Source organism: Myiozetetes cayanensis, unplaced genomic scaffold (assembly GCF_022539395.1).
Source record: "Myiozetetes cayanensis isolate MyiCay16 unplaced genomic scaffold, myiCay2020 scf5-8, whole genome shotgun sequence".
Classification (NCBI taxonomy): domain Eukaryota; kingdom Metazoa; phylum Chordata; class Aves; order Passeriformes; family Tyrannidae; genus Myiozetetes; species Myiozetetes cayanensis.
The window spans coordinates 96,883,105-96,899,424 of NW_026087742.1; the positions used below are offsets into that span (position 1 = coordinate 96,883,105).

Here is a 16,320-nt window from a genome sequence, read left to right on the forward strand (position 1 = left end):
CTTGCATCTTTGGAAAGGGGAAAAAGTATTCTTTAAAGAAGACAACTGAAACAGCTTTAACAAAATGCTTATTAAAAATGCAGAGTTTTGTCTTCTAGTATTATTCAGAGAGGAGATGCCCATTCTTCATAGTTCTATGGCTTCTTCTGTAGGCATGTTACTTCTTTATCTACACTTACGTTATTATTCTGTAATACTTGGAAGAGATTTCTGAGTTTTCAGCTGTTAAACACACAAGATGCTCTGCTGTCAATAATTTTATCAGTCCATCTTTTAGAATTGCCCAGAAGTGCTTTCTGTTTTTTAAATCTGAGCTGAGCAGTCACCAATCTTTTTTTCCCCCCTTTTCTTTGGATACAGACAACAATAATTTGGGATGCTCACACAGGAGAAGCTAAACAGCAATTTCCTTTCCATTCAGGTAATTTTTGCACAACTCTTTTTAGAAAAATGAAATGCAGTTTTTAATTTTGTCAATGTACTTTATCCTTTTGTATAAATGTATCTACCAGAGAAAAGTTTCAGTCAAGTTTTTTGTGCTTTAAGTATCCTGAGTATCATGGCTTGTGGGTTTATTCTCATTTCAGAAAGATGCATTTCTGTGAGAATCAGCTTTGAAAGTCAAACTGATTCTAAGAGAAGATGTATTCACCAGCCATGTCTACCTAACTGAACAATTCTGTCATTATCTTATGTGCTTGAATAGTACCAAGTGGTGATTTATGGAGAAGATTTTCAGTGGAGGTTCCTGAGATCTTCTGTGTTCTTTCTGCTCCTATTCCGATGAAGCTGACTTGAGAGAGAAGCAGGCAGATCTGTCATGCAGCTTGCATTCACCACTGCACTGATAAGATCCTCAGGAACTTCTTAGCTTTTAATTTTGACTTGGAAGTTCTTCAATATTTGCTTTCTTTGATTATCAGAAGTCAATTGCCAACCCTGAATTTCAAAACCTTGCGGCACCAAAACCTTACTTGGATGGTCATTTGTAGATCTGATCTGCTGCAGGAAGACAGGAGATGTCACAAATACCAAGGAATCTTGACTTACAGGCAATCATTGACACAATCTGAAATTCACCTGAGACCAGACTTGTAGGATGATGGCTGGATTCATGGTCCAAACTGGCTAAGTTGTCATAGGGAAGAATTTTTCAGTGGTTTAGTGAAACCAAGTTTAAAACCACCAAAACATTCCAGGTGATGATACTAGAAATGTTCATCTTCCTGTGTGTTCGCTGCAGCTAATCCATCTTTAAACACAGCAGGCTTTCACAAGGTGCTTAAAAACACATATTTTTGGTGTTTAAAAACACATATTTTGCTACTAATTTTAAAACATTAATTTGCCCATGCTTTTCAGTTCAATTTCTAGTTGTTCCTACTCTCGCAGTTTCACAGATGTTAATAATATGCATTAGCAATAAAAATGGTTATTCAACAGAAGACCAAAAGTATGTCCATGCACACAGCAAATCCATACTCTGCATTTTTGTCACTCATCTCCTCGCTTATTAATGCAACTGTCAGTTTAGAGGAACTGGTGTCTGCTGACAGATTTTCTCACTGTGGCATTTATTTATCCATCATAACTGTTCCATAACAGCAATCTTCACACTGTAGAGCGATTTAGTTAGTGAGACTCTTAATCCTCTGATCCCCAACTATTAATCTAAATAGCTGTGTATCCATAACTTTGTTGCCCCTTCAGAATTATATTCACTAACATATAAGCTGTCTTAGCAGTGATGTGCATCAAGGACATATCCCTCCATTCGCCTTTTAGCAAGTTGAAAACTTCTCTACATCTTCCAATGCAATATGCCCATGTCCATCTGCATTAATAGATTTTTAAAAAATTCTTACTGCACATGCTGTTTATCTTTGGACCACAAGACACAACTGAAGTGTAGATGTGGAGAAGCTAATATTTTTAAACTTTTTTTCAGTATTTCCAGTTTTTTTCATAGGGAAATAAAGCAATTAGTTATTCAGCAAATTGTTGATAAGCCAAAAGCATATGTCCTACACAACCCTCTTAAAATCAGCCAGAGTCTGTCCTCACATGATGGAATCTTTGTCCTCACAAGTCTAAAGCCACAAAGACCTCACCTTGTCATCTTTGAATCACTGACTCACCAGAACAAACTAACAGCAAATTCCTTCCCATATCTGGAATCTGAAAACCTCGTTTACATAAGGATTAAAGGTGGCATTTTAACAATTAAAGTCTAGTCTAGGCAGAGTACACTTCCTTTAATACATACTTCTTTGAAATTTGGAGATAGTTGGCCTGGGAATAACGTAAGTTTTTTTACTCTCTGCTGCTTTACAACAATTAGTTTCGTTTACAACTACATGAACAGAACTGTCATCTTAAAATACATAAGGAAAACTCCTTTGTCTAGGTCTTGAAGGCCTCCATACCATTGGTGCACTGGTATTCCCATGTAACTTTTAAGGTTTTAAAGTCAAAATACATAAGTATGCAAATAAGTAGTTTCTAGGGTTTCATTATTCTTTGCAAAACTATGAGTCATCGTGGGGCATTTGATCAAAATATGTATTCACAAAACTTATTTCTTTAAAATGGAACAAAATAATCCAATTTTGACATCTGGTGATGGATGTGGACTGATGTCTATGCATGCAGAAACAAAAATTGGTTAATTGCTACCAAAAGAGCTATTTGTATGACCCAGTTTTAGACGTCTAAGTGTGTAGTTACAGGACAAGGGGTTTACAAATTGAAAGAGATTAGGTTCAGATTAGATATTAGGAAGAAATTCTTTACAGTGAGGGTAGTGAAGCACTGGAACAGGTTGCCCAGAGAAGCTGTGGATGCGCCCCCATCCCATCAAGGCCAGGTTGAGTTTAGCTCTGAGAAACCTGGCCTGGTGAAAGGTGTCCCTGCTCATGGCAGGGGGGTTGGAACTAGATGATCTCTAAGGACCCTACCAACACAGGCCATTCTGTGAATCTGTGATCTGAGTGCTCTGAATCACACCTAAATTTGTTCAGAAAAATCCTAAATTAACAGATAATTATTGTAACACTTTTATTGTTGGTTTTTATTCTAGCTGCATTTCTTACAGATTTGCTGCTGCTTTTATTAGATCATCTTCTAATTTTTTTTATGTGATTGGCTGGTATCCTGTGATTTGGGGAACACTTTGTCAATCTGATTACTTGCATCAAGAACCACGTTTGGTTGTTTTCTTTCAGACTGTTTTATGTAGTTAACTTATCCAGTAAACATATGATTGAGTACACAAATAAATGAATCAGTGTTAATTATCAGCACTTTATGTTTCAAATTATGCTGCAATGTAAATCTATAGCTTTAGGTGCCAGTAGCTCTCTGAAAATTACTTTTGGATTCATACATATCATGCTAGATATTAGCCCTGAAGGCATATTGTTATTAATGATGATAGATTTTTGTTTGCTCTGAATTAATAATACAAAGCTTGCAGCATAAAAAGAAAGACAAACAGGTAGTTAAAGAAACAAAATCCTTCATTTCCTAATCCTCATTCATGTTCATTGGAAAATTCAAAAGCAGTCTACCTTTCTTAAATAAATTTCCTTTATATTTCTACAATGTAGTAATTCCTTACCTGTCATACAGAATTATTGATCTTTTTCATTAATACTGTAAAAAATACTTGTATGTGAAACAATTTCAACCCTCCATTCTCATTTAGAGAGCTACCTGATGATTCAGAAGGTGATGGGGATCCTGTTTCATTTTGCAGTTCATAAAAATTATAACAGGAAAAACATATTTAAATCTAACAGGCTTGGAAGAACAGATATCCTTTCACCTCTGTATTACCAAAGTATCTTTCTGAACATATTTGAATATACATTTTAATGACAAATTTGCATTGAATCTTTGCCAGAAAGAGGTTCAGCTTTGTTTCCTATATGCTGGTCTCTTTTTGACACACTTTCTTCTCACAATAGTATGCTGAGAATGAAGATTTCTGTATTTTAGTGAGTCTTATGTCATCCTCTGGAGGGCAGCTAAACTCTTTCCTGAGGAAAAAAAAAACAAGCAGCAGTTAAAGAAACATAAGCAAGCTGTTTGTCAGGAGCTCCCTCCTGCTCCTGCACGTGCTTTTAGTCTCCAGTGACATGCTGTAAAAGTTGTTTGGGGTATTTTTCCCATACTTTTTGCAGAGTGTGTATGTTGCACACAGGCACTAGTTGCATGTTCATGTGCTATCTGTGTACAGAGTTTCATTAGTTCAGTATTAGTTAATGCCAAACCCTCTGCAGAAACTGTTCCTCTCATTTCAGATCAGCTTGATCAATGTACCTGTCTAAAATCAGTCCCCAACCAAATTAAGCTGAAGGTCAGTGTTATTAATCCAGGTACCTGCACAGAGCAGTAAGTTTGTGTCGGTGGTTGCATAAAGCTGGCGCAAAGGAAGATGCCACTTGTGTCTTCACCTTCCCAGTGTGTTTTGTCTGGCATTCACAGGAGCTTTGTTTCTAACACAGATTAAATTATTCATGTTTTTTTCTGGATTAGTTTTCTTTCAGTGTCTTCACTGAACTGGCTTACAGAGGAATGAATGCTAGAGATGGCCCAAGAGACATGCATATCCACTGCAGTAGAAAAATTGTTTTGTGCCCTTCAGACAGTTCCTCTCAGCCCTATAACTGGCAGCAGGTGACAGGTCAAGAACTAGCCTGTAGTCTGTTTGATCCACATGCATAACAGGAGAAAAATGATTTGGGATAGCTGTGGTGTTCCCTGATGTTCCTTCTGTTGTTTGTACTTCACAGCTCCTGCTCTGGATGTAGACTGGCAGAACAACACTACTTTTGCCTCCTGCAGCACTGACATGTGCATTCACGTGTGCAGACTTGGCTGTGATCGCCCCGTTAAAACCTTTCAAGGACACACAGTAAGTTTAAGAAGTCCAAAATGTTAGTGTTAAAGTCACAGCAGCATATTACCATGATGGCAGATGTGGTTGCAGGGTGTATTCTAGCACTAAAGGTGTTACACCCCATTGCTTCCCTAAAAACATATTCCTTGGGAGTGATTCACGGTCTGTGAGAAAGGATAAAATGTTCTAAATCACTGTAGGAGGCAAAACCTGCAGCGTTTAAACAGTGAGAGCATATGTAGCATGAGCTGCAGAGTAAAAGCGTGTTAATAAATAAGTTTTTGGTTTTCACTAGCTTAGTTTCCTTTAGTTAATGAGAGCTGTAAATAAGGAGAGAACAATTTACCCCCAGCCATTGTTCAATTTTCGAATCAGTTTAATCTGATAAGATGTATTTAAGGTGTATTTCCGCCCACTTGTTCCTGGTGGTATTTAATAACCATCAGAGGTTACTTTTTCTAGCTTTCATTTGTGAGAAAAACTGCTATCATCTACCAACCTGTAATTTAGATGATAACTTCCAGAACTTGCTATCTTCCCATTGAGGAAAAACTGCATTTAGAGACCTTTATCCGACTCTGTGGTTAAACTGATGTTTGATGACTGGTTGTACATTCCTAGCAACATACTACTGCTTTTTATGATTATATAAAATGCACCATTTTGCATGCATTTACACATACATCTCTCTTTAGAGAGACCAGCATTGTTGTAGAGCTGCAATACTAAGAATTATAAACTCCACAAAACTTTACACCCAACCATTATCAGTATTTTCGATTGAAAACTTGTATTGTTTACAGAATATTGATGAAATAAATGCCTCCATTTAAAAAAGAAGCTAATGCTTTATCAGTCTGTCTTGTTTGAGGGTTTATTTAAATCCTTGCATATGAAGAAAGGTTATGAGAGACTTTGTGCCAGAAAATGCATCAGAAGACTGATTGTTTGTATTGTTCACAAATATAAAATGGTTTCACTCCAAAATGCCACTTAAATAGTGTGTTGGGGAGGCAGCACTGCTTTTTTTTTCACCCCTAAAAGCACCCAGGACTGTAATTTGTGGGTTAACTTGCTCCATGCATAAACCTTGAGTGCCCTCTGCTGAGTGCCCAATACAATGCAGTGACTGGAATATTTACTTTAAAAAAATCACTCTTTATTTCAGAACGAAGTTAATGCAATCAAATGGGACCCATCTGGCATGCTACTAGCATCTTGCTCCGATGATATGACATTAAAGGTAATAACATTTCCATTCCTGCTGTTCAAAAAGTAAGGACAAAAATTTTGTCTGTTTTTTCATCTTCTCCAGAACAATGGTGCTGTGTCAGTTAAAACTCTGCATGAACAGTAGTTTCCATTTTGTCCCATATTTCTTAAAGTTAATCTGAAAGATAGAAGCAGGCACTGGAAAAATTGAGACATACTGTCCAAATAGGTGTTGTTTGGTGCCCAGTTGTGTGCTGTGTTTTAAAAACCACTGTGGCTTGGTGTTTTTGGTACCGGTTGAAATTCCTGACCACTGAATTTGGCACAAGAACCTAGTAGTTTGCTATCCCTGGCCTCACCTGTTTTTAAAAACCTTCAGTGGTGGAGACTGCAAATGCTCCAAATTCAGGCAAATATTCTGCTTCCTTTTCCTTCGTAAATCATTCCTCCCAGACTTCTTTTTTCTTCTTTGTTTTTGGAGCTCATTATACTTTCCTATAACTTCTTGGAACATGCTGCCTGTTAGCCATAGAACATGGCTGAGCTCGATGTAGCATCTCCAAAAGCAGTCTCAGGTCCGCTATGGGAATTCAGCATAAGAGCTCATCATTCCTCTCATACAACAACTGCTACCATGGCTACCTTTTTTGATATCTCTGTGAAACTGAGTGACTAAATTTGAGTTATTTTTCCTGCTGTGAATTAGCTTCATATCATTTTCTCAGTTAGCTTAAGAATAGATAGACTAAGTTACCTGTTGTCTCCATCGTGCATATTCTTCATCTCATGCTGAAGTATTTGGCCATGTAACACTGCATAAATAGCTGATTGTCTTCCATCTTCTGCACTGTTAAAAGCATGAGGAAGACAAATGGAGTTCAAGTGGAAAAGGAAAATTTTGCTGGCATAAGAGAAAATTACTAGGTTCTAAGCAGTTACTGCAGTTTTCTTCTCATTTTTTAAAATGACTGTGTGGCTTAAACTTCAGGTTAAACTTCTCTAAATAGATTACCTTTAACTTGTTTATGAAAATACACTTACAGGCTATGGGCAGTACAGCAACTATTTAATTCTTCTCATCTATTGAATAAATACTATTAAATATATGACTGCTTCCCCTATTGGAGTTATTTTAATGTGTGTGCCAAATTGCTGCATTAATAAATTATGTTTTATGTGTATGTATGTGGGTCAAGATCTTAAATAAACAAATGGTGAAAATTACATAGAACTGAAATAACTCAGCTGGGAAGAGATTAGTAACACTGCTATTTATCCCCTTCGTTATTACTCTGACTTAGATTTGGAGCATGAAGCAAGATACCTGTGTACATGATCTTCAGGCTCACAGCAAAGAGATTTATACTATCAAATGGAGCCCTACAGGACCAGGCACCAGCAACCCAAACTCCAATATCATGTTAGCAAGGTAAAAAACATACCTCTTTCTCTTGCCTGCCAAGAAGGATCATCTTTCTGACACGTAACCCTACTATCACGTCACCATCAGTCTTCCTGCAGGCAATTCCACTAAAAAGTATCTGTAACTCAAGGGGATGGATACAAAGGGGAAGAATTCATATTTGAAAAAGGAAGGGGGGGTAAAGAAGGAAAATGGAGTCATGTGACATTTAACTTTCCAGCTGCCTTGATTACCTTGATTAAAGGGTTGTAAATTTGACATTGCACTTTGACATTCAGCACAGGGTTGTTATGAGTGAAAGTACTGAGGCAGATGGCACCTATTCAGGCAGCTGGAATGGTGTTTAACCAGGGTCATGCGACTCACCTGGGCAGATATGGACAATTTTTGTAGCCTTCTTAGCTAAAAAAGAAAAGCTTGGATAATCCTTAAAGATTCATTAGAAAATCTGTGCAAAATTCTTCTTTGAATTTAGGAAATATATTTGCTTGTAGAATGCCAGTTGATGGTAGTACTGTGGGATTGTCAAATTAGTTCATAGGGCATGCAGTTTGGGGAGAAGCTGTGTCAAAACTGGTTTATTTATTTTACTCTTTAGTCTGGGAGTGGATGGTGAAGAACCTCACTTTCTTGAAGTTATTATTTTAATATTATTTTGAATACCAGTTATTTTCTTTGCCTTTCTCTGAGCCTGTGATTTGGGATTTACATGGAATGTAGCAAAATGCAGCTCTGAAACAAAGCAAAAAGAACCACAGTTCTAGAGAATAACAGAATGCTAATTCATTAAGCAGTGTGAATCCATTAGGAATAAGATCTGTTTGGAACCCTTTATCCTATTAATGACAATACATATTTGACCTTCCTGAATAATAGCAGGTAGAATCTTAAAAGGAGGGAGCTTGGCCCTCTTAGGGCTATATACAGCACACCTAGATAAACCCAAAGGGTCCTCATACAAGAATTCAATTCTATAGCTGTAGTGCTTAACATAAAAAACGTAAAGGCTGTGGTACATTTTAGCTTTTCTGTTTGAAACATTATGTCTTGCTTAGCAAAAAAAACCCTGTGGCATTCTTTTCTGACGTTTACAGTATCAAACTACAAATGGACTAACACCCAAATTATTACATGCTTGTGTTTGAACACTTGTTGCAGTGCTTCGTTTGATTCCACTGTTCGGCTGTGGGACGTTGACCGAGGAGTCTGCATCCATACGTTAACAAAGCATCAAGAGCCCGTCTACAGTGTAGCTTTTAGTCCTGACGGAAAATATCTAGCCAGTGGGTCCTTTGACAAATGTGTCCATATATGGAATACTCAGGTACTGTTTTGTTCATGTGAAGCACGTGCTGCTTTAGGTGACACATTAATAGCAAAAGCTGAAATGGAAAATGTTCTGCCACATATGACCTGCCAGCCAAGGTCAACCTGACTGTGTTGGGTGATACAAATCCATAGTAGCTGAGTCACTCAGGTGCAGTGAGGTAACTGTCCAGTACATTTCTGCTCACTGTTCTGTGTATGCTAAAATACCGAGCATGCATGAAAAGGTATGTTGTGTTGGGTCATCAGCTTTGTGAAGCGGAGGTGTGGATTGAATCTTAGCAATAGGGGATATTTTCATGTAGTTACAAGCTGAGTTCATCTGTGAGTCTGATGCTCCTCTTCCTTTCTGAAGAGGGAATGATAAATACAAAGGGTGTACAGGCTGGGGACTGATGACATTCTGTAGAAAAGTGGGACATCATAATTCCACAGATATAATTCTGGATACTGCTGCCTCACAACCTGAAATAGCAACAAACTTTAGAGAAGACCTCATCGGCCTAACTCCCCAGGCCTTTACTGTTACAGAGTTGACAAAAACACTCTTAAGAGTCCTGCTGTTTCTGGAAGAGCCTGTTGCTCTTCATTATCAAAGACCAGTTTCCCAACTTCGGCACCTTGTGGAGACAGCCATAGCTGGGTGATGGGAATAGCTCCCCCTCACTGTCGCTCTGTAGTGCCACACGACAGAGAAAAAGAAGGTGAAATTCTGTATCAAATGTCTGCCTGCTGTTTTGCTTTGTAGAGTGGAACTCTAGTACATAGCTACAGAGGCACCGGGGGCATCTTTGAAGTCTGCTGGAATGCTAGAGGAGACAAAGTGGGAGCAAGCGCGTCAGACGGATCGGTAAGGATCTTTAAACATTGTAAAGGTTGAGTGGAGATTTCTTTTCTGGGAAGCATCAACAAAAAACCTGCTATGTCACCTCTTGTGGACAGAGCTGAAGGTGAAGGCAGCTCAAGACATAAATAAGTAGCTCTGTGTAGTATATTGAAAACACTCCTGCTTGGAAAGGTTTTGAATACTAGGAGGTGGTGTTCCTATTGGAAATGAAGAATGGTTATGGAATAGATGAATATTGCTGAAAATGAGAATGACTTTTAAATACATATTTGACAAGAACAACAGTAGTGTTGTTTCTATCATCAGTTTTTAATGAAGATCATACCACAGCAGTCAACTCTCTAACAAACAGTTTTCCTGGAGCTTTCTGAGTTTGGTCCCACAGAAGTTAACCCTTGAATAAGGAATGATGCCCAAAGATTTCATCATGTGGTAAAGGAGAAATATTGCCATGGAAATACCAATTATTCTTTACTATTTTTGCTATGAATATTAGTTTTAAAAAATTGCACTTGTAGTATGATCAGCCTGTGAAGGACACACATAGCTGGCTGGCATAACTACTTTGGAGTGGTATTTTTCAACTGGTATTAACAAGGGGCACACCTACAACATGATGCAGTTGCTTGAGCTTAGTTGTGCCATCTGAGACAGTGTCATGCCTGGCTTCCAACAGCTTCTTCAAAGGGGCACGTGTCCACTGTCATGCATACCAAGCCTGCATTTATTTTGGACCTGTCTCAGAAGTGAAATGGTATTTAGGTAACTGAATAGATCCAGTAATGTTATCTGGGATGTGCCACCAAAATGTTTGTTTGTAATCCAATGAAAGCCCTGTTAAATATTAAATGTATGTGTTTCGTTTGGGTTTTCTCCCTTGGAGTTTGTTCCTTTATTTGTGTGCATGCAAACTAGTTCTTGAGACAGGCTGTTTCAAAGCTGGGGAGTGTGATGTTCAGCTCGATGATCAGCCTGTGTACTTCCACATCACCTTCAGAAACGGTTCTTAATGCTGGGTCTTTTCTCTGCAGGTTTGTGTTCTAGATCTGCGGAAGTAAAAGTGAAATGTTTTAGAAGAAATTTCAAATGGACCAGCAGTGAATGTGTGGGGAGAAGCACTCTTCAAAACTATTCTTAACAGCTCCAGAACTGTACGAACTTGAACAAAGTTAGAGTGTACCGTGAAACCAACTCTCCCTGGCCGCAGGTGACTAGTATTTTGTCCGTAACCTTCATCAAGGAGTTAAAACGCAGTCACTTCAGAGGGGGAGGGAATGGTTTCCACCTGGAACATTCAGCCTTGGAAGCATGAAGCCACCAGCTAGGCATTGCACTGTTTGGTTTGCATCTGAGAACTTGCTCTGATGGCTGGGAAAAAAAAAAAAAGCTGTGCCAAAAAAAATTAATAATATAAAAAAAAAAAAAAAAAAAAGAAAAATGCTGTGATAAACCAAAAGGGAAAAAAAAATCCTCCTCCATGCGGTGTTGTATTTTTTCCTTCCAATTTGGACACTACAGTTGCTCTCCCAAAGGACGTTCAAAGACCAGTTTGTACTGATGAAATGCTCAACTTTGTAATCACAACACTTTCTATTTTCTAGACTACTTTTTTGTTCAGTGGTTTTTCTATCAGCTGGAATATTACAGCCTGGAGGATACCAGGCTTAGGATGAAACTTTTGTTTTCCTTTTATTTCTCCCTTCCACTCCCAACTTCTCCTTCCTTTTTTTTTTCTCCTCTTTCTTCTTGGCCATTTTTTATTTTTTTTTCTTTTTTCCCTGTATGCCCATAGTAGATGCAACCAGGTGGACATGACAATGAAAATTTTTGACAGACTGCTTCTCCTCTCTTCTATCTCTTCCTTTTCCTTTCTTTTTCTCCATTTAAAAGAAAAAAAAATCCTCCATGCTTCAGATCTTAGCGTCTCAAGGGCACTTTCAGCAAATTGTGTAATAAGTGCTTTATATAAGAATGCAGTGCTGGGGAAGATTTTTACAGGAGAAAGATGACTTTTAACAGAAAGAACCCAGTGTATTTTTGGAAAAAAAAATATTTTTTATGTTAAACAGTTTTAAAAGCCTAAAATTACCACAAAATGTAGACCAGTTGTGTAATTCAAGCAAAAAGAATGACACAGAGTCCAGGTAACATGAAAGGTGCAGTATCCTTTTTCTCTTCTTTCTCAGAAAGTGCTGTAAGAAAAAATGTCATTTGATACAATAAATACCAGTCCTTTACTAAGGGCCTTCTTCCAGCATCCAGCCATTTATATAGTCTCTTTTCATTTTTTATGGCTGTTTGGTGAGGTACACTAATTCAAAGAGATTCATAAGATTGAGACTATAAATACAGCATTCATTTGCTCTAGTCTATATTGTTGTTTGTTTTCAGTAGCCAGGAGAAAATGCTTGTGTATCTCCTTTCCTCTAGAGATAGTTCAGATTTCGACAGAACATGGGTTTGGCTGCCTGTGGCCTTACTGAGCAGTGCTTTCTTCCACTGTTCATCCCACTCAGCTGTTTCCATTCCAGTAAGTCAGTGGGGTTTTACCACTGACTTGGATGAGACCTGGTGAACTGAAATACATTGACTGCATCTGTCACGGTTGAAGAATGGGTTCTTGCCAGGCTCCTGTCCATCCACAGACCACAAACACCAGGAAGCAGGCTCTTCCATTGCACCTGGTGGTATGTGGTGCTGCTGTCACCCTTGGCCGTGCGTGTGCTGCATCCTGCTAGGAAAGCTCTGGGTCTGCACTTGGAGGCTCACTGTCTGCCCAGGCAGGTTTAGCCTTGAGTCCTCAGTGTGGTACTTGGAAGACAACCATGAATTCTTCGTTAGGCGACAACAGCATAGAAGATATATAAATTGTATCTCAACATACATACCGCTATAAAGTTAAGGTGGGTGAAATGATCAGAATGACAATGGAGAGTTCCAAAGCACCACCTATCCACTCTGGACAAGATTTCTTTACTGTAACTCTGACACCTGCACAGATGCCAACTGAAGACTACATTACTCTAAGAGGAAATGATGGATTCAAAGAGAGACATATCAGCAGAGTTTACTGGAAGTGCTCAGAACTGGCTGAGTCAAACAGGTGTCCTCTCTATCCCACAGACTAGGCTAGGATCTGTAGGAGAGAGATTAACATATGTAGTACTTTCTTGCCCAAAGTCGATGTAACGCAGCGTCTCCCCTTGGATTTGATCACAGCTGTTGTAGTGGTGATTTGATCTGAGCAAATTCAGAGCCCTAGGGCTAAAATGGTGGTGTAAGACCTGCTGAGCACCACAGCAGCATCATGGAATCTGTACCCCACTTCTTCTCATGAGTTTTCTTCTCTTTATGCTTGCATCTATAGAGGATCTTAGTCCTTCCAGTGGAACTAGTCACTGCCAGCTTCAGCTATGTTTCTTGAAAATACACCTTTGGAAAGGAGAAAAGAACAACAGAAGGAAATAACTGCTGAAAGTGTTTCTCAGTCCTGATGCGAAAGCAGTTATTAATGTCAGTCAGGCTTGTTTGTAATTTATCTCAAATAGTTGGATGCTAGAAGGTATCAAGGATTATTTTTGGTGTTAAATGCATTTTTGCGTTGGTTTTAATTTTCTGCTCCAAGAGCTTGGGCTGTAGATCATCATGTGGCAGTTTTGCACTGTTTCATAATAACCACATGTACCTACTAATTTAAAGTCATTACTCTTTTTTTAAAAAAGACGACTTGCTCAAAGAGAGGCTTGAATTTGAATACAAGGGTGTAATGTGGTTTTATAAAGCACGGTTGGGTCAATGATTTGATTACAGTCATTGCATGTACACGGTTAACTAACTTCCTAAGCTGCTTTTTGGTAGCATTTCTGAGAATAACAGGCAGAAATTGCAGTTCTGTGGGCAGCAGAGCAGCGGAGGGCAGCACTGATGGGGCTCTGGCATTGCCTCTGTCCCCTATGTGACATAGGGGCCAGACCTCAGGATTTGAAGAGATGAGTTTTCTCAATCTGAGTTCAGCAACACTGTATGAGTGACTGGCTACATAGGCTGTGTTTCCCAGGCTATGCTTGTTCCCAGGATAGCTACTGGAGATAACAGGGTGGTGTCCATGCCACCTCTTGCTTTTTTCTTTTTCTTTTTTTTTTCTTTTTTAATTTGTCAGAACACCACTTTTCCTCTGCCTGCCTATCTGGAGGTAAGAAACCAAGAGAAACAAAATTTGAATATCGGTTGGTTTGCAAAGCCCACATGTGAGAGAGGCTGCTGCTGTAAATTTTCCATACAGACCATCAGATTTAAAAGCAGCACGTTTGAGGAGCTGAAAAATTCACCTTCCTTCCCCTCCCCAGACTCTAAAGATTGGAAAATCCTCAAAGGTGCTGTAGTAGATCGTTTTTAGCTATTAAAGGAGACATAAGGTGTAGTTGTGAAGGTTAATCCTAGCCTAAGGAGATGGTTTCTTTAGGACATGGGACAAGGGGAGAGAGAGGTTTTCCCAGCTGGTAGTTTGTCTCAGCCTAGACCTGCAGAACTGTGCTGGTAGGAGCTGTCACTTTCCTCTACCACGGTGGAGCAGCAGCATTGCCCAGCCAGCAGAGCCTTCCTGCAGCTCCCCTAAAACAGAACTGTCGCACGAAGCGACAGGCCGGGGGACTTCGGTTTTTTTCATAAAATTTCTTTTTATAATTTTGTTTATAGTTCTTTGTAACAGAAGAGAAATGGAAAAACCTAAGTGACCACACAGGATTGTGAAACCATCCAGAGACTTGCTGGATTTTTACCCTTGCTGGCTGTCTGGAACTGGCCCTGAAGTGAAAAAAAATCCAGTTTCTGAAAAACCACACCGCTCTGTGGGTTAGAAGGATACTGAATCTTTTATGTAGAAAACACTGGGTCCCTTATGGGGCAATAAAGGGCCTGACTTACAGGGTTATACACACATTAACCCCATGCTACATCTTAGAAATTTCCTTTTAATTTGTTTTAAAAAAAAAAAAAAAGAAAAAAAAAAAAAATAGCTAATTTTAGAGCCAAGTGAAGTGCACTTTGTCAAATGTAAGGGTCTGCTTTGTTTTTGGGTTTCTTTTTCTTTTTCCCTTTTAATTTTTCCTCCGTTTTTTTCCTCTTACTGCCTTTTTAAAATATGTGGTTCTTTGTCAATTGCAGAAATGTTCTTTCAGCCACTCACTGAAATTCTGAATTCTGGCTTCTGCAGTTTTTATTGTCTGTGTCAGACTTGCAGCCAGACTTGGTTCTCATTTCAGCATTTCCCAGGTTCTGTTGAAACAACATCAACCCTTATTTTGTTTCTCCCCCACCCACACTTTCTTCAAATTCACTTTGTGTATTGTAGCTCATTTGTTTTAAGGAGAGAATCAACAGATCATATTCAGTGTCTTGAATAAATTGCTATATTTTGATATTAGAGAATTCTGTGCGTGTTGTTCCTTTTTCTTTTCTGACTATTTTGCATCCTGTACTTAAGAGCTGGGTTTGGGTGACTGAAGTTGTGATGTGGTGTCATGATCTAAAGGGTTACCTGACCTGTGGGTGTATAAAGATCACAGCTGTGTGTACATAGCTTGTGTAATACACAGGGCATGGAGACTTTAGCCTCTGATTTTCTTTAAAACTCACCATTAGCAAGTACAGCTATAATGAAGAAAATACATATATGTATATCAAGCTATTACAAAGTATTATCTGCAAGAATTGGTATAGCAACAATCAGTGATACAACAGCAATTAACTGATAGCAACACCCAATTATAGCAGCACCCAGTAGTAGCAGCAATAAAGTGTATAAGTGTGTGTGTATATAATATTTTATCTATAATGATACTAAGTTATCACTAGTGAAACAAACTTATCGATAATATAACAGCAGATACAGTTATGACAGGTTACTTACATGTATAGATGTGACACCAAGCTTATTAGATCTCAGAAGGGGCCTGGCCATCCCAGAGGCGGGAGGACAAACCAGACCAGGCCTAGACATGGGCTCAGTGGGGGAACAATACAGTAACAGGCAGAGCCTCCCTGCAAAGGTGATCCATGTCACAGAGTTTGGAGTCAGCAAGATGTCCCCAACAAGGGTCCAAGGTCTTGTAGAACAAGCTCGTGCAGACCTGTTCAGGAAAGGAGCAAGTACATGCAGTGTAGGAAGAGAGGAACTGATTTGGATGGAAACTCATTTCTAAATCATAGAGGTACAAGAGGGCGTAGGACACTACCGCTTCAAGCAGCCAACAGATGTGGTTAATTTCTGGTTTTCACCTGGGGCAGCCAACAGATTTTTCCTGTTCTTGCAGTTAGAACAGCCAATGGCAGTTACCAATACTAATGCTTTCTCATTATGTTTTCCCTATTTCCAGTATCCTCAAAGGATACAGGGGGAGGGGGTGGTTTTAGCTTTAACAGACTGGATGCTGTGCAGTTTTTAGTTGGGCTTTATTCAACAAAATGGCATTAATGGTACTTACTGGGGGATTCAACATGAAATGGCATTTTTGCTTTGTGACCATGTAGCACATTGAACCGTTGTCAAAAGCATTCAAAAGGAATTAGCACTCAGAAGAAACAGTCCTGTGTGTCACGTCATCTAGTTTT

At 38.9% G+C, this 16,320-nt stretch overlaps 1 protein-coding gene across 2 annotated transcripts in view; it reads left to right on the plus strand.

The window, feature by feature from the left end:
• The window catches only part of TBL1X (transducin beta like 1 X-linked), a 196,078-nt gene extending 180,940 nt beyond the window's left edge, over nt 1-15,138 (plus strand). For both annotated transcript variants that reach the window (XM_050332393.1, XM_050332394.1), the window contains exons 11-17: nt 361-421; nt 4,797-4,918; nt 6,072-6,146; nt 7,417-7,544; nt 8,697-8,862; nt 9,613-9,714; nt 10,743-15,138. In XM_050332393.1, the coding sequence (XP_050188350.1) occupies nt 361-421; nt 4,797-4,918; nt 6,072-6,146; nt 7,417-7,544; nt 8,697-8,862; nt 9,613-9,714; nt 10,743-10,769 (681 nt within the window). In that variant the 3' untranslated portion in view covers nt 10,770-15,138. The remainder of the gene's footprint in view (nt 1-360; nt 422-4,796; nt 4,919-6,071; nt 6,147-7,416; nt 7,545-8,696; nt 8,863-9,612; nt 9,715-10,742) is intronic.
• Nucleotides 15,139-16,320: the final 1,182 nt, after the last annotated feature.